At 37.8% G+C, this 26,522-nt stretch overlaps 1 protein-coding gene across 11 annotated transcripts in view; it reads right to left on the reverse strand.

The window, feature by feature from the left end:
• The window catches only part of LOC105477257 (coiled-coil domain containing 158), a 116,689-nt gene that overhangs the window by 5,800 nt on the left and 84,367 nt on the right, over positions 1-26,522 (reverse strand). For 6 of the 11 annotated variants that reach the window (XM_011733677.3, XM_011733683.3, XM_011733676.3 and 3 more), the window contains 6 exons: positions 16,184-16,341; positions 14,602-14,661; positions 13,510-13,569; positions 11,074-11,141; positions 7,707-7,865; positions 5,160-5,259 (listed from right to left, as the gene is read on the reverse strand). In XM_011733677.3, the coding sequence (XP_011731979.1) occupies positions 5,160-5,259; positions 7,707-7,865; positions 11,074-11,141; positions 13,510-13,569; positions 14,602-14,661; positions 16,184-16,341 (605 nt within the window). Of the gene's footprint in view, positions 1-5,159; positions 5,268-7,706; positions 7,866-11,073; positions 11,142-13,509; positions 13,570-14,601; positions 14,662-16,138; positions 16,342-26,522 lie in introns of those variants that run through there. The other 5 variants (XM_011733682.3, XM_011733679.3, XM_011733680.3 and 2 more) reach the window with 5 other exon arrangements.

Genomic DNA, 26,522 nt, shown 5'->3' on the forward strand with positions numbered 1-26,522 from the left:
AAATGAGAGATGTTACAACTTATACCACAGAAATACAAAATATCACTTAGGGCTACTATGAACACCTTTATATGCACAAACTAGAGAATCACAGGAGATGGATAAATTCCTGGAGACATATAACCTTCCTGATTAAGCCAGGAAAAAAACAGAAACTCTGAAGAGACTAATAACAACTAGTGAGATTGAAACAGTACTTTAAAGAATGCCAGCAAAAAGAAGTCCAAGACCAGATGGATTCGCAGCTGAATTCTATCAGGCATTCAAAAATAACTGGTACTAATCTTACTGAAACTGTTTCAAACATAGAGAAATACGGAATCTTCCCTAAATCATTCTATGAAGTCAGTATCACCCTAATATTAAAACCAGGAAAGGACATAACAAAAAAAGAAAACTACAGACCAATATCCATGATGATGCCAGGCACAGTGGCTCACACCTGTAATCCCAGCACTTTGGGAGGCCAAGGTGGGCGTATCACGAGGTCAAGAGTTCGAGACCAGCCTGGCCAACATGATGAAACCCCATCTCTACTAAGAATACAAAAATGAGCCAGACGTGGCCAGGCATGGTGGCTTACACCTGTAATCCCAGCACTTTGGGAGGCCAGGGTGGGCAGATCATGAGGTCAGGAGATCAAGACCATCTTGGCTAACACGGTGAAACCCTGTCTCTACTAAAAAATACAAAAAGGAGCTGGGCGTGGTGGCGGGGGCCTGTAGTGGTGGGGGCCTGTAGTGCCAGCTACTTGGGAGGCTGAGGCAGGAGAATGGCGTGAACCCGGGAGGCAGAGCTGGCAGTGAACTGAGATTGCACCACTGCACTCTAGCCTGGGCAACAGAGCAAGACTCCATCTCAAAAAATAAATAAATAAATAAATAAATAAATTAGCCGGGCATGGTGGCATGTGCCTGTAATCCGAGCTACTCAAGAGGCTGAGACAGGAGAATCACTTGAACCTGGCAGGTGGAGGATGCAGTGAGCCAAGATCATGCCACTGTACTCCAGCCTGGGTGACAGAGCAAGACTCTGTCTTGAAATATATATATATATATGTGTCTGTGTGTGTATATATACACATATTTTTTATATATATATATATCTCCATGACGAACATAGATGCAAAAATCCACAACAAAATATTAGCTAACTGAATACAACACCATATCAAAAAGATAAACCACCATGATTAAGTGGGTTTCATACCAGGGATACAGGGATGGTTTAACATACTCAACTCAATAAATGTGATACATCACACAAACAGAATTGAAAACAATAATCAAATGATCATCTCAAAAAATGCAGAGAAAGCATTTGACAAAATCCAGCATCGCTTTATAAGGAAAACCCTTGGCAAAATCGGCACAGATGGGACATACCTCAAGGTAACCAAAACCATCTATGACAAACTCAAAGCCAACATTATACTGAAAGGGGAAAAGTTGAAAGCATTTTCCGTGAGAACTTGTACAAAACAAGGATGCCCACTTTCATCACTGCTATTCAACATTGTACTGGAAGTCCTAGTCAGAGCAGTCAGACAAGAGAAAGAAATAAAGGGCATCCTTTATTGAAGAGGAAGTCAAACTATTGCTGTTTGCTGATGATATGATCCTATGCCTAGAAAACCTTAAAGACTCATCCACAAAGCTCCTAGATCTGATAAATGAATTCCGTAAAGTTTCAGGATACAAAATCAATGTACACAAATCAGTAGCATTGCTATACACCAACAATGACCAAGCTTAGAATCAAATCAAGAACCCAGCCCATTTTACAACAGCTGCAAGAAAAATAAAATACTTGGGAATATACCTAACCAAGGAGATGAACAATCTCTACAGGAAAAACTACAAATGCTGCTGAAGGAAATCATAGATAACACACACAAATGGAAACACATTTCATGCTCATGGATAGGTAGAATCAGTATTGCGGAAATGATCATACTGACAAAAGCAATCTACAAATTCAATGCAATTCCCATCAAAACACCATCATCATTCTTCATAGAACTGGAAAAAACATTCCTAAAATTCATTTGGAACAAAAAAAAGATCCCACATAGCCAAAGCAAGACTATGCAAAAACAAGAAATCTGGAGGCATCACATTACTTGACTTCAAACTATACTACAAGGCTATCATCACCAAAACAGCATAGTACTGGTATAAAAATAGGCACATAGACCAATGGAACAGAATAGAGAACCCAGGAAGAAAGCCAAATATTTACAGCCAACTGATCTTTGACAAAGCAAACAAAAACATGAAGTGGAGAAAGGACACCGTATTCAACAAGTGGTGCTGGAATAATTGGCAAGTGGCATGTAGAAGAACGAAACTTCAACTCAAGATGGGTCAAAGACTTAAATCTAAGACCCGAAACCACAAAAATTCTAGAAGATAACATCAGAAAAATTCTTCTAGACATTGGGTTAGACAAGAGTTCATGACCAAGAACCCAAAAGCAAATGTAACAAATACAAAGATAAATAGATGGGACCTAATTAAATTTAAAAGCTTCTGCATAGTAAAAGAAATAAGCAGCACAGTAAACAGACAACCCACAGAGTGGGAGAAAATATCTGCAAACTGTGCATCTGACAAAGGACTAATATCCAGAATCTACAAGGAACTCAATCGAATCAGTAAGAAAAAAACAAATAATCCTATTAAAAAGTGGGCTAAGTATATTAATAGACAATTCTCAAAGGAAGATATACAAATGGCCAACAAACATATGAAGAAATGCTGAACAACAGCAATGATCAGGGAAATGCAAATCAAAACAACAATGTGATACTACCTTACTCCTGTAAGAATGGCCATAATTTAAAAATATGACATAAGTTAAAAATATGACCAACAGATGTTGGTGTGGATGTGGTAAAAAGGGAACACTTTTACACTGCTGGTGGGAATGTAAACTAGTACAACAACTATGGAAAGCAGTACAGAGATTTCTTAAAGAACTAAAAGTAGAACTACCATTTGATGCTGCAATCCCACAACTGGAGGAAAAGAAGTCATTATGTGTAAAAGACACTTGCACACACACGTTTATAGCAGCAAAATTCACAATCGCAAAAATATGGAACCAGCCTAAATGCTCATCAACCAACTAGTGGATAAAGAAAATTAGGCCGGGTGTGATGGCTCATGTGTGTAATCCCAGCACTTTGGGAGGACAAGGTGGGTGGGTCACGAGGTCAGGAGATCGAGACCATCCTGGCTAACACGGTGAAACCCCATCTCTACTAAAAATACAAAAAATTAGCTGGGCATGGTGGCGGGTGCCTGTAGTCCCAACTACTTGGGAGGCTGAGGCAGGAGAATGGTGTGAACCCAGGAGGTGGAGCTTGCAGTGAGCCAAGATCACGCCACTGCACTCCAGCCTGGGCGACAGAGCAAGGCTCTGTCTCAAAAAAAAAAAAAAAAAAAAAGAACAAAAATTATTATGTATCTATCTATATATAGAGAGTATTACATGGTGTGTGTGTGTGTGTGTGTGTATATATAGTATTACATTATATATATATACACACACACACCTCACCCATCTCATCCTTCCTCCATATATATATACATACACCATATATATTTACATGGTGTATACATATATACACACATACACACACACACACACACAAAAACAACCATGTAATACTACTCAGCCATAAAAGGAATAAAATAATGGCATTTGTAGCAACCTGCATGGAGTTGGAGACCATTATTCTAAGTAAGGTAACTCAGGAAAAGAAAAACAAACATTGTATGTTCTCACTCATACGTGGGAGCTAAGCTATGAGGATGCGAAGGCATAAGAATAATATGATGGACTTTGAGGACTTGGGGGGAAGGATGGGAGGCGGGTGAAGGAAAAAAGATACATTGTATACCGCTTGGGTGATGGGTGCACCAAAATCTCAGAAATCACCACTGAAGAACTTTTCCCTGCAACTAAACACCACATGCTCCCCACAAACTATTGAAATTTTAAAAAATAACGCTAAAACCCCACAAATTCACAATAAACTTAAAACCAAATGTTTTTCCTAATGTTTATATACATAGGAGTCTTGGGTTATCACAGGGACTTGGAATTTTCTTCAACAACAATTCGCTAAAGCCTTACTATATTAAAAACACGTGGATTCTGGAGTCAGAAATTGCAGAGGCCAAGTCCTCGCTCTACTCTTCACTGTGACTTGGAATTTATTGACTATTCTTTTATCTTCAGTTTTCTCATTTTCAAATGCTGTAATAACAGTACCCATTTCCCAACGTTGTTGTAAAGATCACATGAAGAAAACGTAAGTGAAGCTCTTAGTACAAGGCCTGGCACATAGTTGGGAAGTGCTCAATTAAGTGTTAATAGCAACTATTATTACTAATAAAGTTAAGTTTATTTTATGAAAATTTGTTCTCAGAAATGTATTTTTCTTTACCCAGCAATTTATTGTTTTCTAGGGATAGAAAAGACAGAATAACAAATGTACTTCAAAATTCATTTCTCTCTGACAAAGGCCCCTGGATTCATGAATGTGGGTTAGAAAAGTATGAACCATGAAGGCTCCCCCATATTGATGGTACTTAGAACTTATGCCCAAAAAGCTGCCGGTCTTCTGCAGATTAGAACAGTTTCTTATTCAAATAGTTTTAGCATTTTTAGAAGTGGATTCTTTTTATTTTGTGATTCATTGGGTGGCACAGTCTCTTATAGTGCTATGCTAATTTAAATCCTTTGTAAGAATAAATACCATTATTTTGCTTCCTTGCTATTGACTATACTCTTGCCCAGGCTATTATCGTATAAATGCTTGTCTACAGACCTAATAGCAACAAGAAAGACAGTGTGTGGGAAAGTCCCATGTGAAAAACCACTCAGAACCTCAAAACCACTCCTGAGGGATGGCCAGCAGGATTGTCATCCCCATTAGATAAGAGAGTACAGCAGGGCAAGAGTGACCTACCCATGGTCACACAATTAATCCAGGGGCTATTAATGGTTAAGACCCTTATATTTAGACTTCAGTTTATAGTTGCTAATTCAATACCCTTTCAGTAGGTTTATAGACAGGAGGCTTAATCTGAAAGGAAGGTGAACATTCGCATGAGCAAGGCGGATCTGTTCAAAAACACACACTGTACCTTGGTTCTTCATCTGTAAATCTTCTACCAGAGTTTGCAAGCTTTCTAGTCTGTTCTGAAGCTTCCTGCATGTTTTTCCTGTTGTTTCTATTGGCGGAGACTGTGAATCTATTACAAAATTGCTTAGATGTGATATTAAAAGTCTATTCAACATTTCCTTTTAGAAATCTTTCAATTAAAGGCCAAACAACTTTTCTTTAAAATAAAGAGACCTTTTTTTCATGACAAATTCTAAAAGAGCTATAACACTTAAAGAAAACTCTAAAACATGATTTTTAAAACAGAGAAAAATGAGTTTTATCTAAATATTGCAATGCTAGCCTATTTGATTTTGTTCAAACTAATCTGATGTATCATTATTTAACTACATAATATTAAATAAGATGGGTAAAAAGAACACGTCAAGTTTCATGATACATTCTGCATTATAAATGACAGCTTTTCGTACCAAGCCTGAGTAGTTCCACTAACTTGGGGTTTGAAGGACTATGATCTAATACAGAAACTGCACCATTTTCAAGGTATGTGAGGCCAGTGCCCACATCAGTTCTGTCACCTAATGGGAATGGTATTATATGATGGCAGAGGGTGGCATGGATGCCAACATGATCACACTGAACCTAGAACAAATGTGGCAGTGGCAACTAAAGAGGGCCTAGGAGCATGTAAGCTATTCTCTTACCAGTGTGCTGTTTTGTCAACCTCTAAAAGTACTTAATTGGCAATCTGAAGACTTAAATTTTGATCTTAATCCCTGCCTAGCTGCATAATTCTGATAATATTTTTAATGGCTAATTTTCCTATCAAAAAATACCCTTTCCATTTAAGGCAATTATCTAGGAATTACTTCAGTTTAAGAGAATGGGAAACATTTTCTTGGAGAGTTTTTTTTTTTTTTTTTTTGAGACAGAGTTTCGCTCTTGTTGCCCAGGCTGGAGTGCAATCATGGGATCTCAGCTCATCGCAACCTCTGCCTCCCAATTCAAGTGATTCTCCTGCCTCAGCCTCCTGAGTAGCTGGAATTACAGGCATGTGCCACCACACCCGGCTAATTTTGTATTTTTAATAGAGATGGGGTTTCTCCATGTTGGTCAGGCTGGTCTCGAACGCCTGACCTCAGGTGAGCTGCCCGCCTCAGCCTCCCCAAGTGTTGGGATTACAGACATGAGCCACAGCACCCGGCCAGAGGTTTTTAACATAAATAATACAAAATATATGTTTGATGAGTATGACAATAAGCGGGGGATTGGGGGTGAGAAGAAAATGCCATGCCATTATGTAACAAAAATAATAAAGTGTCAAGCAGTATTGCTCTATTCCTGCAATAACCACAGCTTTAAAAGGTAACATGGAGGCCAAAGCAACTCCATCTTGGATGCTAATCTGCCAAGTTGACTTTTGATTAATCCCAGTTCCAGGAAGGCATCCAAGATTTCCAGTTTCCTTGTATGGTAGGTAGCAAGTACCTGCCATAAATTCTACCCTTAAGCAATTGTACTGTTCATCCTTTCTGAGGCATGTATACCCTTTACCTATGGTGTACAGGTCCTGTGTCTGGGGGGATAGTGGTACAAGGATCCACCACCTTGTGTGACTGTTGCGGAGGCACAGACACGGCTCCATTCTTAAGTCCCTATTAAATGTTTCTTTCTGAGAAATTGGATTTGTCAGCCTCTTTCTTCAGCCTCTCAGCTTCCTCAGTCTTTGTGGGTAGGTTTGCACAGACTTGCTTACCACAGAACAGGAAAGTAATTTTATACTTAAAATTAAAAAACATAGTAAATGAATAGCTTAGACACATAAGAGATGAAAGAGGACACAAGTACAGAAAAAAAGATGTAAAAAATGTACTAATGTGTGATTAGGTATTTTTTAGGATCTAGAAATGTGTAAGGTATAGAATTTCAAAAGACTAAGAAATAACTTGATGATAATACAACTTAGTCTAGTTTCTCTCTTACAAAAGGGAATGATGTCATAGAACACTGGGGTTGTTTGGTCACTGTCATACATGATGAGAAATATTTCAAGTTCATTCAACACATAATATTTAACTCTCACTTACTTACCAGGCATTTATTCTAAATCAAACACTTTTTTCTCATTTGTCTTATCAAATAACAAACTAACTTAAAATATTAAAAATGAGAAAATTTTGAAAAGTTTGTATGGTATGCACTTATAGTGACTAAAGCAGAGACTGAAGAAGAGTTATGATTTTAAAGAATGTAAATAAGAAAGAAAAGTAACTCACGGCATTTAAAAGAGGATCCAAAATCTTTTAATAAAATAGAGGCAAAAATGTTCATTATTCATTTAGAGAAAAAGAGAGATAATGTTTACATATAATATCAATTACATTTACTAAGGCTCACATGGTACACAATAGCTGTTCTATTTAGATAAGACCTGTTTAAGTTACACAGAATCAGTTAGAGCTTACACATAAGAGCAGCATGCAAAATCTTAATTCTGAGTCAAAAGAACTTAGAGTTCAGTAGTGTAGGAAATCAATTAATCACATCAATGATATCAGATCTTTCTTACCTTTAACAGAATCAGATGAATGAATAGGCTTGGCGGACCTATATTGTGATGCGGAACCTATTGAACCTTCAACTGAACTAGTTAGGAGTGAGTGCACTGGAGACTTCTTAGGAGAAGAATTGAATGAACGAGAAGCTGAGTTTTTCACAGATGGACTTGCTAAAAGTTTGCAAGAACAAAAGTAAAAGGACAGAATTAATTAAAAATAGTACACTGCACTTCTCAAAAAGTCAAGCTTTCATGAGAAAATGTTCCCAATGGTGGAGGGACAGGGGGACATTCTTCTAAATACCCAAGATTTGGGGTTGGAACTGAAAAGGGTTATGCCTTAGGAATAAGGGTGAATAGGAACTAGACCTGCCCTTGGGATCCTGAGGTCTAGCTTCAAATCCTCTTTCTAATGTGATTAAATTGACCTGGATGCCTTAGTTGTCTACCAAATGCAAGCATGAATGCTCTCTAGAGGAAGGTAATCTCATTCATAGCATCACTATGTACATCATCTGTACAATTTTTCATATAAAACATGTCATACAATAAAAATAACCAGGCATATAAGGAGACAAGATGATATGGCAGAAAACCAAGAGGAAAAAAATATAAATAATGACATAGATCTGTAGGGTCCAGACAATGGGCTTATCAGGCATAGACTCCCATAGATTCAAGCAGCATTACTTCAGACTCCAAGTGAATTCTTCTTATAGGCATAAAAAAATAATATCTGCAGAAATGAATAAAAACTGCTAAAACAAACCAATCAAAACCAAAAACAATCTTAAAGCAAAAGGGAAAAAAAGGAACAGACTGTGTTTAAATAAACAAACTTACAGCTGACTTCTTAGTAGAAACAATGAAAGAAAGAAAACAATGGAAAGTGATATCTTCAAAGTGAAGAAAAAAATGCCAATTTAGAATTCTATACTCAGCAAAAATATTCTTCAAAAATCAGGATGAAATAAACACATTTCAGAAAAACAAAAATGGACAGAATTTCTCTCCAGCAGGTTTACATTAAAAGAAGCCTTAAAGGCATAAGTAAAATGATACCAGAAAGTTAAGTGTAAATATGTGGGTATATCTAAATGAATATTAACTGTAGAAAACAATAACAATAATTAAGTGTGGTATTTATATTTTTGTAATTCATATTTTTAATTAAAATATATGATAATTGGCCGGGTGCGGTGGCTCAAGCCTGTAATCCCAGCACTTTGGGAGGCCGAGACGGGCAGATCACGAGGTCAGGAGATCGAGACCATCCTGGTTAACACGGTGAAACCCCGTCTCTACTAAAAAATACAAAAAACTAGCCGGCCGAGGTGGCGGATGCCTGTAGTCCCAGCTACTCGGGAGGCGGAGGCAGGAGAATGGCGTGAACCCGGGAGGCGGAGCTTGCAGTGAGCTGAGATCTGGCCACTGCACTCCAGCCTGGGTGACAGCGCGAGACTCCGTCTCAAAAAAAAAAAAAAAAAATATATATATATATATATATATATATATATATATGATAATTGTATGAAAGTTGGAAGGATAGTGAATGGAGTTAATATATTCTAAAGTACTGACAATGTATGAGAAAAGGTAAAAGTATTCATTTATATCAATCTAATAAGGCAAGGATAAATGTTTTACTGTCCTGAGTAATCATTGAAACAACAGTAAAAAACATATAAATGAAGTAAACCTGAAGGAGTTAACTTTACATAAATGTTCTTTTCTTCAAAATGTTAGTTCCTGAAAGATTTCTCCCCAAGCCAAAGATTATTTAAAAATTAAGAATTTGCAATTATTTTATTTAAGAATATTACATTTTGATTATAAATATACAGTCATAATTAACAATGGGGATATGTTCTGAGAATTGTGCTGTTAATTTTGTCATTGTGCGACCATCATAGAGTACACTTTCACAAATCTAGATGGTATACAGGCTATATGGTATAGCTTATTGCTTCTAGGCTACAAACCTGTAGAGCATGTTATTGTACTGAATACTGTAGGCAACTGTAACATAATGGTAAGTATTTATTTATCTAAATATGTCTAAACATAGAAAAGGTAACACACTGTGGTATGACATTATCATAGCTACATCATCACTAGGTAACAGGAATTTTTCAGCTCTATTATAATCTTATGGGACCTCTGTTGTTTATGTCATGGTCATTGACCAAAACATTATGCAGCACATGACTGTATACTGACACTAAGAAAAAAAATGAAAATTTATTCTTCTCCCATCTCTTTTCAGCTTACCTCAAATTTCTCTATTTACAATACTGTCCAGATTTATAACTACATTTTTGTTGAATAATCATCACAGTTTCATTCTTTCTCATTTATTTTGTTCTCTTCCATAAGAAGACCAATTACGTATCTGTTGGTTTGCCTCTGCCTTCCAAATATAACATATTCTGTGTAATTATTTTTGGTACTTATTTTTAAAAATTCCTTTTGTGTAATTTTCTCCATGGTTATCATTTCAGTCACATCTATTTTATTTTTCATTTTCTAAAGCTTTTCCCTGTGATGTTTTTAATCTTTCTCTTCCATTTCTAGCCTGAGTTATGCCACTTTGCTTGTCAACAAATTGTGTTGACTTTCAATCTCTTCTTTCTGGAGCTTTTTTAAAAATGAGATCATCTTATCTATAATTCTTTGGAAATTTTATGGAGAACTGTCCATCTCGATTCTTCTCCTTTTCCTTTCGTCTATTCAATATTTATTCAGCACCTGCTATGTGCCAGGAAGTCTCCAGGCACCTGGGATATATCCAGGAACCAAATCGCTAAAGACATCTGCCCTTGCACAGCTCTCGTCTTACAGGGGTGACACAGTATGTGAGAAGATGCTAAGAGTAACTGATAAAAGGAAAAAGGAGCACTGGAAGTGTGGGAAAATTGTGATTTTTATTTTATTTTAATTTACTTTTAGAGACAGGGTTTTGCCATGTTGCCCAGACTGGTCTCGAACTCCTAGCCTCAAGCAATCCACTCACTTTGGCCTCCCAAAGTGCTGGAATAACAGGCATGAGCCATCACACCGGCTGGTTGTGATCTTTTAATGCGGTGATGACAGTTAAGTCCCACTGGGAAAGTGACACCTGGGCAAAGGCTTTAAAGGAGCTGAGGTTTTAGCAACATAAGGTAACAGGGCATAAAAGCCCTAACATGGAAGCTGCCTGACATGTTCAAGGAACAGTTTGAGGGTGGATAAAACAGAATGCATGAAAGAGGGAGTAGCAGGAAATGAGGCCAGAGAGTTAACAAGGAATTGGAAGATACTGCAATGACTTTGGCTTTTACCCTCGTGGAAATGGGGAGACACTGTAGGCTCTATTTCTGTGCTTTCGTTGGAAACTCACCTGCAGATGCAAATGTGAAGCAACCAGAGGGATCTTCCATGTCTCCTGCATGCAATGTGACTGGCTCTCTGGAAGCATAAGAATGGTAATGCAAGCATTCCACTTCACAAACACAGTACTAAGATTCAGATAGAAGCAAGCGAACACAGGCAAATGTGATGGCTTAAAATATAACCTCAAGATGGCAATCATAACCCTAAAGTCCTAAAATACTCTAAGAGGTAGGTTCAAAGTTGCATTATCTTTTTGTATTCAGAATCCATGAATATTTTACATAATGAAAATATATAATCTTCATTAGAAAATCCATTTTTGTGTACTAATAGCTATAAAATCCACAACATCTGTTCATGGATTCTAAGAGGTGCAATTTTAATGACTCATTTAGAAATAAAGAAATCAGGCCGGGCATGGTGGCTCACGCCTATAATCCCAGCAGGTTGGGAGGCTGAGGCTGGTGGATCATGAGGTTAAGAGATCGAGACCATTTGGCCAACATGGTGAAACTCCATCTCTACTAAAAATACAAAAATTAGCTGGGTGTGGTGGCATGCACCTGTAGTCCCAGCTACTCAGGAGGCTGAGGCAGGGGAATCACTTGAACCCAGGAGGCGGAGGTTTCAGTGAGCTGAGATCACGCCTTTGCACTCCAGCCTGGGTGACAGAGAGAAACTCTGTCTCAAATAAATAAATAAATAAATATGACAACAACAACTCATAACATTAGTAGTATCAGTGTACAAAACTATAAGACATATAAGTTGAAGTAAACTACATAGTTCTCTGTGAGTTGGGTACCAATATGAGAATAATATGACAGCAGTTCTCAAGGTGGTTCCCTTTCAGGAGGTTTTGTGAGGTCAAAACTATTTTCATTATGATATTAGGTTGTTATTTGCTTCGTAACTTTCAGTCTCTCACAAATGTACAGTGGAGTTTCCCGGAAGCTCCATGATAGTTGATATGCATTTAATCACAACAGATTAAATGCATATGCAGATATGAGAATCTAGCTGTATTTTATTAACCCAGTTACTGAAATGTAAAACATGTTTTCTCAATAACTTTTTGGAGCATATGGTTATTTTTTATAATAAAGAAAAAGTTATTTTTCATAATTTCAGAACAAAGAAGTATTACAGTACTTTCATTGCTGAAGGAAGCAGATTTTTCTAGTCATGAAGAAACTACTGCAGAGCTTTAATACTCTCAGGGAAGTAGCTTCTCTTTGTCCCATGCCTAGAACTGGGCTCCAACCCCAATAGCTCAGTGTGGGTACCCAGAGGCAGCACACAGTGGTCATAAACAGGGGCTCAGGAACCAGCTAAACCTGAGTTCAAATCTGAGCTCCACTGTTTTCAAGCAGTATGACTTTGACAAGTTGCTAAGCAATCTGAGTCTTCATTTCTATGGGAAAATAATGCTTGCCTCATACATGAGATTAGACTAATGAGACAAGTCTAAATCAACTGGAAAACAAGAATTTTTATTAAGAATAATAAGAATAAAACATAGGCAGTTGACAGTTGTGGTTATTAATAGGTACGATTTAGTATCATATACCCAGGTGAGAAGGAAATAAAAACATCATTTCTTTTAGGCTACAAGAAAGATTTACACTTGGTCAGTCTGCATCCATGGGTTCTGCAATCACAGATTAACCAAATGTGAATTGAAAATACTTGGGGAAAAAGAAGATGGCTGTATCTGTACTGAACATGTACAGGCTTTTTTTTCTTGTCATTATTCCCTAAACTATACAATATAACAACTATTGACATAGCATTTACATTGTATTAGGTATTGTAAGTAATCTAGGGATGGTTTAAAGAATATGGGAAGATATGTGTAGGTCATATGCAAATACTATGCCATTTTATATAAGGGACTTGAGCATCTGTAAATTTTAGTCTCTGCAGGGATCCTGGAACAAATCCCCCCCGTGGATACCAAGGGACAACTGCGTTTAGAAAGATTCAAATTCATTGTATTTTGATCAAGTAGCAGAGACAGTAAGAAAATATTTATAATACTATCTTAATCCATTCACTAAACAAATATTTACTGAATGGCTACTAGGTAGCAGGCATTATGCTTGGTGCTGAAGACACAGCAATGAATTAGTCCCTACTCTAACTAGATCTTAACATAGAATTCACGTTCATAATTTTTAATATATACAGAGGGCTCGGATATCTCTGTTTATTTAGGTGGTAAAAACAGAAAAGAGAAAAATAAGTTTTTCTGGGCAGTCTGTCAAAAGACAGACCTCATGATTGTAAGTAACTTGAGGACAGGGCCCATATCTGTCTTGCTCACTATATTCTAAGGGTCTACTGCAGTGCATGGCACATTACAGACAGTTAAAGATCTTTTGAATTAATAATGAATAGTCGTAAAAGGGACATTTTGAAAATGGGGGCTGGTGTTTCCTACCTACTAAGAGTTTCACTTGATTTGCTTCCTTCAGTGGAGTCCCTCAACGAGTTGTTGCTTCTGTTGGTAGAGGGATGGGAGAAATCACAGCTTACACAATGTTATTTTCTTATCAATATAACGAAAGTTTGTGAGAAAAATAATGTATTCTTATGTAGGGTGAAATGATATCATCTGACAGCTGGATAAATAAATCATAAACATTAACTTAATGATAAAATTGCTTCTCTCAACATGACTTTTAGATAGATATGGATCCAAAAGTGTGAGACTGGGGCATCGGCTCTTCCAGGTGGAGGAAACAGAATGGAGAAAAAGCTTGAAGACAAAAATAAATGAACTTTTGGGAATCAGGAGGAGTCTGGTTTGATCAGAGGATAATACAGGAGTGAAAACAGAGTGGTCACAAGGGAGATTTGTGTGACCACTCTGGGAGATTCTTCAATGTCAGACTGAGGGACATGTACTTAATGTAGTAGGCAGTGAGGAGCTACTGAAGATTTTCGAGTAATGGCTATAGTGTCTTACACTATGATAAATAATGAATTAACATTAGCCTATTTTCTTTTTTGGCTAAAGTCAATTTTTGAAAGCTGTCTTTGATTACGGTCTTATTTGGTGTTATGGATTTCACTTCTTTTTGCTTTAAAAATTTTTCATTTAAGAATTCAGCTATTCCATTATTGATGAAAATAGGATTGTTTTCGATAAGGTGCTTATAGTCCTAAACTGAAGTTTTTATAGTTTCTTTCTGAACCATACTTTTCTTAAAAGTTATGTAAGCCATTGTAAATATGTGTAAATGGAGGAAAAATCTTCCATTTTTGGTATGGCATACCATATTAATAGCTTCATATGGATAAATATCAGCAAATTTTAAAGTAAGAAAAAATATCTATTGAGTTGATTTCTAGAAACTAAATTACTTCAGTATATTTCACTGGAATCTTTCTTAAAGTCAGTTAAACAATGAACCCAATATGCCCATTAAGTGTCATGTAAACTTATGTCCAAACAGACTTCTCAAATTACAAAGTCACATATAAAACAGTTGGACAATTAATTTGATCCAGAATCTCAAATTCTTCTTACCTATGGCACATGTCTGATCTCAGACTGGATTCAGTGATGCAATCTCTTACCCTATCCTCTCTGTATAGAAAATATAATTCTCAGTTAATCATATAAAGCACAATTTCATCCATGTCTTTTTAGACTAATCAATTGCTTACATATATTCAATTTTTCTTTTAGCAACAGCTGTGGATTTTAGGCCTCTAAGCAAATTTTGCAAAGGGCTCTGGAGTTCATCGACTGAGAAATGGTTTCCTCCTATGAATTCTTAAAAGCTTTAGGCTGAGTTTAGGCTTTAGTGACAAGGTCATTTATAGGATTATAGCAAACTAACATAAACTCTTTAAAGGTAGGGACCAAATATATTCATGTTCAATACTACAGTCCAATAGCGTCCAAGCCCATCATTAGTGGCTAGAGTGGTGGAAGCTGATCAGGGAAGACCTGGTAATCCCTCAGAATGATCAGTGCTGGGAGTGGGGTCTCCAACTTTTACCTCTGGCTTTTCCTCTGCTTCGTAGGAGGAGGAATGTTAATCTATGCCTAAGTTTACCAATCTGTCAAATAAGTGTAATAATATTGTCCTGGATTGGAAGGCATATTATAGTTATGACAAAAATGGAAGTGCTCTGAAAATGAAAATGTTCGTTGGAGTTGCTAGTGGAACAGTTCCAACGTTATGTGCTTCAGATAATGTAATGTTATACTAAGGTAACTGGGCTGTTACTAAAGTTTTACTATTATTACTAATAATTAACAATTAGATAAACTCAGCTAATATTTTGCTACCTCAGGTAAATATATACAAATTGGACATCATAAGAAACTGGAGATTATTTATATATAGGTATTATTTCAGGAAGTATTACTTTTAGGTATTTGTCATATAATCAGAAAATGAATATTACAATAATGGGCTATTATAACTCTAAAATATATATACCATATCAAAATGCTTTAAGATAAGCTAAACTAAATGATAACACACAAAAGTAAAACCCACTCTCTGAAAGAATAGGAGACTCTCATTGATGTCTGTAGCTGTGTGCAAGGAAGGGCTGCTGAACTGGCTGAATCCTTTTTGGATCTAATCTTTTACTAATATGAAATAATCAAATCAAGTCATTGGCATGAATACAGAGAAAATGAAGTATTTCCTATTATCTTCTACTTGAAGAGTATGTAGTTCTCAATGTTCTAGTTTTATCTCCACCATTGAATTGTGTGGCTGCAGACATGTCGACCTTTTGAGATGTGTTTTTCTCATTTACAAAATGGGATAAATAAACCCTGCTCTGCCTTGTCTCAATCAACAGGATTATGGATATAAAATCTTTTGAGAATTAAAATTTACAAACATAACTTTGGGTGACACCTTGCACTAAGTATTTTCTGAATAGAATGACTGTATTGTTTTCTCTTAATGTCAAGTTGTTTTACATTTGCTTAACTCCTCCATTTTCATATTGTTTTCTGTGGTAACTTCAGATACCTTTTAAAGTTATTTAAACCTCACCCTCCCAGAGAGTAACATGTGAATAACTCAATGGCAAACCATTCAAGAGATGAGCTTTCCCATTCTGTGTGCACACAGCCTTACACAGCCACATACAAGGCTCCCAGAGATGTTCTTCCATCTTCCTCTGTCTTGCTCAGAGACACAGCTGGCTCCTCATTGATCACGCTTCTCAACTCTTGGAGAAGCTGTTTCAGGTCCCTTGTTGGATCTTCCTTCAGTGTGTTAGCTTTCGTAGAGTGCTGAATTAAAACAATTTACAAACAAAGACACTTATTTTTTCAGATTCCTATGCTATTTCCTATCACAAAATTAATACAACTGGTAAACAGAAATTATGGAAAAGCAAGAAGAGGAAAACAAAAACATCACCCATAAGTTTATTACACAGAGATAATCAATAATAACCAGGAAATAATCAATAGAGTACTATATCTAATTTATATGTGCGTGGACACATATACACATATGGGGCCAAACCACATACATTTATTTTTCAACTACTTTTGTTTTAAAACGTTAACAATTTAGTATGAACATCCTTACTATGTCATTAAATATTTTCAAGTATGCGTGGACAAAATAATTTTCAATACTTTGTTTAAAGCTAAGCGAATTTGATAAAGCAGCAGAACTTGAGAAGTAAGGAGCTCTTTAGAGATGAGTTAATCTACCCCCCACATTTTACTGATGAGGAAAGAAACATCCAATATTTTCTAACTGTGTTAGTTGGTGTTTAAGAATAATATGAGATTTTCAGATTGATAGTGTTCCCCAATAAATCTTTATAATATAATAAGGAATACAGACATTTTCAACAGGCACATCAAGAGGGGAAACCAAATGATCAGAGTGCATTGAGGAGCAGGTAGACTCGGGCTATCCTTGAGCTATTCTAGCTGAAGGAGTCCACCCCACTGAAAAGTTACACCTGTCACACAGATTGGCTGCTGAGGGAAGAATACTGCAGATTTTTTATTCATTGGGCGTTAATTGTCTAGGGTTTATGCCAACGAAGAGCTGATGTTACTGGTATAATATAATCCTCATATTCTCCTCTTCTCAACTTCACTAATAAACCAATATAATATCCAGCTGAAGATATGAAGAGTTCTGACTAACTGAATGTGTGCTAAGTATGTCTTTCCAGTTTACTGATGGCTATCTTACCTTGAAATTGTCATGATGAGTCAGTCTAAGGTTTCATAAATTACACTCTACTCAATTATTAAATTTGACTCCATTTGCTTAAAAATATAAGGATCCGAATCACTTTCTCAATTGTGAATAAAAACACTTGTCTCTAAAAAGATGATCCAATTTTACCAAACACTGGTTTTGTTCTCGCCCTCACTGTAATATGCATAATACCCAATATGGGATAAAACCTCATAAAGTTGATAAAGAAAACCTTATCCTATGGCAACATTCACTCACCTTAGTTATAACCTGGACTTCTTATCTTCCCATCTTCTGCCCACCAGAAAGTTTATCAAATAAGCTTTGGCAATTACTGTTAAAATTTTTGAGCCATTGACATTTATTATAAATGAGCAATGTAAAACCCATAAACATATATAAATATGTTGTTCTCCCCTGTCATTGTGACACCTAGGTTCTTTGAGAGTCACTGATGCTTTACAATACATAAGTTTTTTTTTTGTTTGTTTGTTTTTGAGACAGAGTCCCACTCTGTCACCTAGGCTGGAGTGCAGTGACATGATCTCAGTTTACTGCAACTTCCATCTCCCAGGCTCAAGCAATCCTTCTGCCTCAGCACCTCCAGTAGCTGAGGACTACAGGCATGCACCACCATGACCAGCTAACTTTTTTGTAGAATGGGGTTTTGCCATATTGCCCTGGATGAGCTCAAACTCCTGGACTCAGGTAATCCACGCATCTTGGTTTACCAAAGTGCTGGGATCACAGGTGTGAGCCACTGTGCTGGCTGACATGAGGTTTGAAAAAGCATTCAATTGGCCAGGTACAGTGGCTCACGCCTGTAATCCCAGCACTTCGGCAGGCCGAGGCGGGCGGATCACAAGGTCAGGAGATTGAGACCATCCTGGCTAATATGGTGAAACCCCGTCTCTACTAAAAATACAAAAAATTAGCCAGGTAGTGGTGGCGGGTGCCTGTAGTCCCAGCTACTTGGGAGGCTGAGGCAGGAGAATGGCGTGAACCCGGGAGGCGGAGATTGCAGTGAGCCGCAATTTTGCCACTGCACTCCAGCCTGGGGGACAGAGTGAGACACCGTCTCAAAAAAAAAAAAAAAAAAAAAAAAAAAGCATTTCAATTTACCATTCACTTAGAAATTAATTATAATTAGTCCTATGACATTCTTTTATTGACTTTATCCCAATACTTACCTTTCAAACTCTATGTATGTTGCTCCTCGAAAATGTAAGCTCCACAGAGGCAAGGACTTGATTTGATCATGATTGTCTTTATATATTCCATTACATATAACCCATACTTTGGTTGGGTATAAAATCACGAAAATATCAAGGCTGGAGGGGTCCTGAAAATCATTTGGTTCTAGTCCAACTCCCATATCAGAAGTGATGAAGAATTCTCTTTATGGCATTCCAGTAATATGCTTATCTGGCCTTTGCTTGATCACCAAAGATCAAGGAAGGCAGTTTAATTTTTGTACAGTTTCACATCTTTTAAAGAAAAGCTTCCCTCCATACTCATACACTTTCCAACCCTTGTCACAGTTCTAACACCTAGGGTCATAAGAAATGAGCATAACATAACCCTTTAAAAATGATACTTATTTTATAATACACTTATACACCCCCTCGTTACTTCCCAACACACACCTCAGGCTAAATTTATTCAGGAAAAGTCTGAGCGAGCAGAGAGCTGTCCCCCTTGCTTGATCTGGATGCTATCATTAAAACCTTTTTTGTTGCCACACAATAACACCAACTGAGACTGAGCAGGCAGTCAACTGAGAATCCTCATGTCTTTTCCAGAAGTTCTTAATAAGCTTCCTCTTCTGTGTCCTATACCTTGTACTTTGGGGTATTCACTATAACAATAGAAATGTCTTTTTTCTCTCTCTCTCTGAGACAGACTTTCATTCTTTCACCCAAGCTGGAGTGCGGTGAAGCGATCATGGATCACTGCCGCCTTGACCTCTCAGGCTCAATTGATCATTCTGCCTCAGTCTCCTGAGTAGCTGGGACTATAGGTGCACGCCACCACACCCGGCTATTTTTTTGTTTGTTTGTATTTTTTGTAGAGATGGGGTTTTGCCATGTTGGCCAGGCTAGTCTCCAATTCCTGGGCTCCAGCAATCTGCCTGCCTCGGTCTCCCAAAGTGCTCCCATGTGAACCACCACGCCTGGCCGATTTACTTTTTATTTAGTCAAAATTATCAATCCTTCTTTTTAATGTTTGTATAGCTTATAATGGTTTTATTAATTCATGTTAAATACTTCATTGGTTAATTCATAGGAAATACACTTTGATTTATAACATGAGCAAAATACACTTTTTAAAATTAGAAAATAGCACTGCTGGGTGCGGTGGCTCATGCCTGTAATCCTCGCACTCTGGGAGGCCAAGGCGGGTGGATCACCCAGGTCAGGAGTTTGAGACCAGCCTGGCCAACATGGTGAAACCCCATCTTTACTAAAAATACAAAAAATTAGCTGGATGTGGTAGTGCACACCTGTAATTCCAGCTACGCAGGAGGCTTAGGGAGGAGAATCACTTGAACCCGGGAGGCGGAGGTTGCAGTGAGCCGAGATCATGCCATGGCACTCCAGCCTGGGCAACAAGAGCAAAACTCCATCTTAAGAAAAAAAAAAAAAAAAAGAAGAAAAGAAAACAGCTAGGAAATAGTTCTAAAATATAGTTACATATAACTCTTATCTGGCTTGTAAAGAAATAAACACATGCTCTTCCTGAAGTTACCAGAGCCCAACAAAGGATCCTGCTCTCCCCCACCCCAGTCCTTTGACCCTTAGAACAAGAGTCCCCAAACCCTGGACCAGTACCGGCCCATGGTCTGTGAGGAATGGGGCCACACAGCAGGAGGTGAGTGATGGGACGGTGAAGCTTCATCTGTATTTGTAGCTGCTCCCCATCACTCACATTACCGCCTGAGCTCCGCCTCCTGTCAGATCAGGGGTGGCATTAGATTCTCATAGGAGTGCGAACCCTCTTGTGAACTGCACAAGCAAGAGATCTAGGTTGCACACTCCTTATGGGAATCTAATGCCTGATGATCTGAGGTGGAGCTAAGGCAGTGATGCTAGTGCTGGGGAGTGGCTGCAAATACAGATTAATATTAGCAGAAGCCAGGTACAGTGGCTCACGCCTGTAATCCCAGCACTTTGGGAGGCTGAGGTGGGCGGATCACGAGGTCAAGAGTTCGAGACCAGCCTGGCCAACATAGCAAAACCCTGTCTCTACTAAAAATACAAAAATTAGCTGGGCATGGTGGTGTATGTCTGTAGTCCCAGCTACTCGGGGGACTGAGGCAGAAGAAGCGCTTGAACCTGGGAGGCAGAGGTTGTGGTGGGCCAAGATCGTGCCACTGCACTCCAGCCTGAGCAACAGAGTGAGACTCCGTCTCAAAAAAACAAAAACAAAACAAAAAACATTAGCAGAGAGGGTTCACTGCACAAAGACCATAATAAATCAATTGCTTGCAGACTTATCAAAACCCTACCAGTATGTGGCAAGTAACAATTAAGCCACATCTGGTGTCTGGTTTTATAGTGGTAAGTGAGTTGATGTACTCAACTGTACAGCTGCACCTGGTGGCAGGCTTTAAGTCAGAACTAGACACTGATTTTAGTCCATGTGTGTCCTGCCCATTATTTGATTTACCACTTTGCCTGCACCTCTTTCCTGCACTGCACACTTGTCTCAGTCAGTTTTGGTAAGCCTACAAGCTAACGCTAGCCAAAATGGATAAAAACAATAATCACTGGAAAGCTTCTTTGAAAAGGGGGAAAGACCCAATGATGAGACAGCAGAAGGCTCTAAGACTGCCAACAAAAAGAAAGCTGCATTGAAAAGAAAGCTGCATTTAAAAGAAAATACCAAGAGTCCTACTTAAATTACGGGTTCATTGCAATAGGTGAGTCACATTCTCCAAGCCCTTTTTTTATAATATGTGGTGACCGGCTATCCAATGAAACCATGAAACCTTCAAAACTGCTTTATCACATGGAGACAAAGCACCCCGCATTAAAAGACAAGCCTTTGGAGTTTTTCAAAAAAAAAAGAAAAAAAGAAAAAAAATGGCGAACATGAAGAACAGAAGCAGTTATTGAACACCATCACTCCGTCAAATGTGTCTGCACCGAGAGCATCATTCTTAGTGGCTAAACGCATCGAGAAAGTAAAGAAGCCCTTTACTATTGGCGAAGAGCTGATCCTGCCTATTGCTAAGCATGTTTGTTGTGAACTTTCAGGAGAAGCTGCAGTTCAAAAGGTGACATGTGTTCCTCTTTCAGCTAGCACCATAACTAGACATATAGATGAAATAGCAGAGGATAGTGAGGCACAATTGTTAGAGGATTAATGAATCACCATGGTACACAATCCAGATTGACGTCTATTGATTTTGACAACAAGGTAACAATGCTTGTTTTCATGCTACATATTTTTCAGGAGGATGTGCAGGAGCACATGTTATATGTGCTTTTGCTGCCAAACAACATCACAGCTGCAGAACTATTCAAGTCTTTGAATGATTACATATCAGGGAAACTAGTCATTTTGTGTTGGTATATGCATGGACAGAGCGGTTGCCATGACTGGACAGCTTTCTGGTTTCACTACTCAGCTCAAAGAGGTCGATTCTGAATGTGAGTCTACGCACTGTGTCATCCATAGAGAGATGCTGGCTAACTGAAAAATGTCACCTGAACTTAACAATGTTTTGCAGGATGTGATTACAATTATTAACCACAGTAAAGTACATGCCTTTAACTCATCTGTTCACACAGCTCTGCGAGGAGATGGACACAGAGCATACACGTCTTCTCTTATACACAGAAGTGAGATGGCTTTCTAAAGGCAGATCACTGACTAGAGTTTTTGGGTTATGAGAGTCACTCCAGAGATTTCTTTTAGGAAAAAGTCACCACTGGCAGCACATTTCAGTGACACAGAATGGGTCACAAAATTTGCTTACTTGTGTGACATATTCAACTTACTCAACAAAATCTGTCACTTCAGGGGAGAACAACAACTGTGTTCAAGTTGGCAGATAAAGGGGCTGCATTCAAAGTCAAACTGGAATTATGGGAACAACGAGTTAACACTGGAATTTTTGACATGTGTCAAAATTATCAGAGATTTTGAAAGAGGCTGTGCCAAGGCCTCCTTTCTCCCAGCTAGTGCATGATCACCTATCTCAGCTTTCGAAAGAGTTTAAGCATTACTTCCCAACCACAAAAGACCCCCAAACTGGGAAGGAATGGATCCGTCACCCATTTCTCAATAAACCAGGTGCATTGGCTTTGTCCATGCTAGAAGAGGATCAACTGCTTGAGACTGCAAATGACAGTGGCTTTAAAAGTATGTTTGAGACAACTTCAAATCTCCCTATGTTCTGGATTAAAGTCAAGGCAGAATATCCTGAGATTGCTACAAAAGCATGGAAAGTCTGCTTCCATTTCCAACATCCTATCTTCGTGAAGCAGCGTTTTCTGCAGTGACAGCAACCAGACGAGATTAGGGAGTAGACTGGACATAAGCAACACACTTCGGGTGTCACTGTCTCCCATCACCTCCAGATGGGACCATCTAGTTGCAGGAAAACAAGCTCAGGGATACCACTGATTCCACAATATGGTGAGCTGTATAATTATTTCATTATATATTACAATGTAATAATAATAGAAATAAAGTGCACAATAAATGTAATGCACTTGAATCATCCCAAAATCATTCCCCGCCTCAACCTGTTCCATGGAAAAACTGTCTTTCATGAAACTGGTCACTGGTGCCAAAAAGGTTGGGAACTGCTGCCTTAGGATATACACTAAGGCTATTTCTAGGGCACATATATTTGCAGGGTAAAACTTATACAAGCTTTTTGTGCTATGGGAAGAATATAAGCTTATACATTAAGTTGTGAAGCTTAACGTTTATTTTGTGGTTTGGTCAGTTTCCTATTACATTCTGACTCCGAAATCATTGACTTTGAAATCATTTTATGTTAGACTTGTTTCTAAAATTTTTCATAAATTATATCTTTAATGTACTTCTATCTTCTCCAATACTGCTTTTTCTAATGGCCTTAAGTCTATTACAGGCAAACTTACAAGTCATGATGTAAGATAAGTAAGGCCTAGGGAGAGTGTACTCCTCAACCAGTTCTGTCTCCATTCTCCAAAGATAGAAGATAAATGAAAAAGCTAAAAATAACAGCTTGATCTCATTCAGTTTGAATTCAACCATTCTATTTTGAGAACATCTGCCCCAAACCCATCTCTTATATTTATATTCCTTTTAGAGCATTGTTATAAAATGGAATATAAGTATACTATTTACATAATATATTAGGAATAGATGGGCAGGAAACAGGAAAAAGGTTATAAACCGTTGCTAAAAATCTTGCCCACATCATGTGTATTCCATTGGCAAAGATCAAGCGCAGCAATAACAAATGGTAGCGCATAGGAATAGAATCTGATACACAACCAAAATCAATTCTATCATCCTAGATATATTTTACTTCTTATGTTAAAATAGCCACTATTTGAAATATTAAGCTAAAATGCTCCTATATCAAACTATCAGTTATATATATGTGTATGTGTATGTATATGTGTATATGTGTACACACACAAAGATACAGTACATACATGTTCTAGGTGTTTGAGTTTGGGCCAAATTACACAATATTACTTTTCTGGTTTTCCTACTTTCTTACTTTTAACACAGGAAAATCACCTGGATAATTTCAACTGCCTTTGAATCTTTAAAACTGTGTGATCCTCATTTACAAAGACTAATGAAACACAATAATAGTTCATATAGGGTATCTATTTACATCATCAACTTAAAATTATTTTTATAAACATCAATCATCTGTATAATGTAGAGAAACAGTACAGTATAATAGTTAAGGACATAAGTTCTGGACTCAGGCTGTCTTGGTAAGTCTTGCCAAAATTATTATTATTATTATTATTATTTTTTTTTTTTTTGAGAGACAGAGTTCTACTCTGCTGCCCAGGCACTGCGACCTTGTACTCATGGGTTCAAGCAATCCTTCTGCCTCGGTCTCCTGACTAGGACTACAAGCAAATGCCAATATGCCTGATTAATTTTTTTTTAACTTTGTAGAGACAAGGTCTCACTACTTTGCCCAGGCTAGTCTCAAACTCCTGGTCTCAAGCAACCCTTCAGCCTCAGTCCCCACAAAGTGTTGGAATTTCAAGCATTAACCACAGCGCCCAGACTCAAGTGTCTTTTTGCCGTGTAAACCATGTGTAAGTCACTTAGCTTCTTCAAGCCTCAGTTTCCCTGTCTGTAAAATAGGTATAATAATAGCACTTACCTCATGTTAAGTAGTTGTGGGAAATGAACTAATCTCCATAAGTACTTTGCACAGTGCCTGGCAAAGGAGTTTTCAGTAAATCTAAGCTATTATTAGAATTGTAAAATAAAGAGACTAAAATAAACATAAATAATAAATGAAGGGGCAATGTAGAAAAATGCAAACAGTAATATTCTGCTTCTAAACTTGGCATTAATTTCTGTACTATGCTGAGCCTCATTTTAATGACACTAAAGGAATTAAGAAGGATAAAGAGGAAAGGACAGATAACATTAGATTAGTAATGCTAACAAAATTTTGGAAGATGGCAGGCAAATGGATAATTCATAATTAATTTAGCAAAACCAAGTTAAAACTTAAAGTACCTGCACAGAAGCTGCCACTGTGAAGCAAGCTACTCTGCCTCTGAGTATTCCGAGAAGGCTCAGGAATTGGAGGTTTCATGTATTTCAAAGTCCAGGGTAAGAAACAGGACAGAAAAATTGGAGGATTGGCTAAGTCTATGGAAGAAGCTGTTAGAATCCCAGAAGCTGTCTCCATATACTCAGGTGATTACTCATTCTTTCCCCCTAAATGAATGTAGAGGCTTAACCTTTGGGTAAGGTTGAACCAAAGGACTTTGGACTCCATAGAGATATCTATCTTGTATAGCAGGAGTAAGGTTGCAAATGTTAAATATGAGTATTAAGTGAAACTGCATAGATAGATATATATTAATAGTTACCCTAGACTTCCTCTCCCACTCACTTAACAGAATTCTGACAGACTTATACCTGTAAGTCAGGAATAAGAGATCCCTCTTTAGGGAAACTGATCAGCCCAAGACTAAAGACCTATAGATAACTTTTGGGTCCCTCAATAAAAAAGCAATACCTAACCATCTACCAGTTGAAAAGCCCTGACAACCTTACACAAAGCTTTCAATAGCTTTTTAGGGCCTCAGTCTTAAATATGAATGAATATCCAAGGGTCACCAAGCATTAAAAGAAAGTCTCTACAAAAACAAAACAATGAATTCCAAGAAACATTAATAATTCAGGTAACACAAAAAATTATTTAAAAACCAAAGTTAGTATCCTTAAAGAGAAACAAGAAAGTATTCACTGGACATGGTGGCTCATGCTTGTAATCCGAATAGTTTGGGAGGCCGAGGCAGGCAGATCACTTGAGGTCAAGAGTTCGAGGCCAACCTGGCCAACATGGTGAAACCCCATCTCTACTAAAAATACAAAAATTAGCCAGATGTGGTGGGGGGTGCCTGTAATCCCAGCTACTCAGGAGGCTAAGGCATGAGAATTGCTTGAACCCAGGAGACGGAGGTTGTAGTGAGCTGAGATCGCGCAACTGTACTCCAACCTGGGTGACAGAGTAAGACTCCATCTCAAAAAACAAAACAAACAAAGAAAGTGTTGTATTCATGAAAGAACAGAAAGCTACATAAAGAGAAGACTTTAGAAAACAACAACAAAAAAATGAGCAAAAACTGGAAACATTCCCTTTGAAAACTGGCACAAGACAAGGATGCCCTCTCTCACCACTTCTATTCAACATAGTATTGGAAGTTCTGGCCAGGGCAATCAGGCAAGAGAAAGAAATAAAGGATATTCAAATAGGAAGAGAGGAAGTAAAATTGTCCCTGTTTGCAGATGACATGATTGTATATTTAGAAAACCCCATTGCCTCAGCCCAAAATCTCCTTAAGCTGATAAGCAACTTCAGCAAAGTCTCAGGATACAAAATCAATGTGCAAAAATCACAAGCATTCCTATACACCAATAACACACAGAGACCCAAACCATGAGTGAACTCCCATTTACAATTGCTTCAAAGAGAATAAATTACCTAGGAATACAACTTACAAGGGACGTGAAGGACCTCTTCAAG

This window comes from Macaca nemestrina, chromosome 3, assembly GCF_043159975.1.
Source record: "Macaca nemestrina isolate mMacNem1 chromosome 3, mMacNem.hap1, whole genome shotgun sequence".
Classification (NCBI taxonomy): Eukaryota; Metazoa; Chordata; class Mammalia; order Primates; family Cercopithecidae; genus Macaca; species Macaca nemestrina.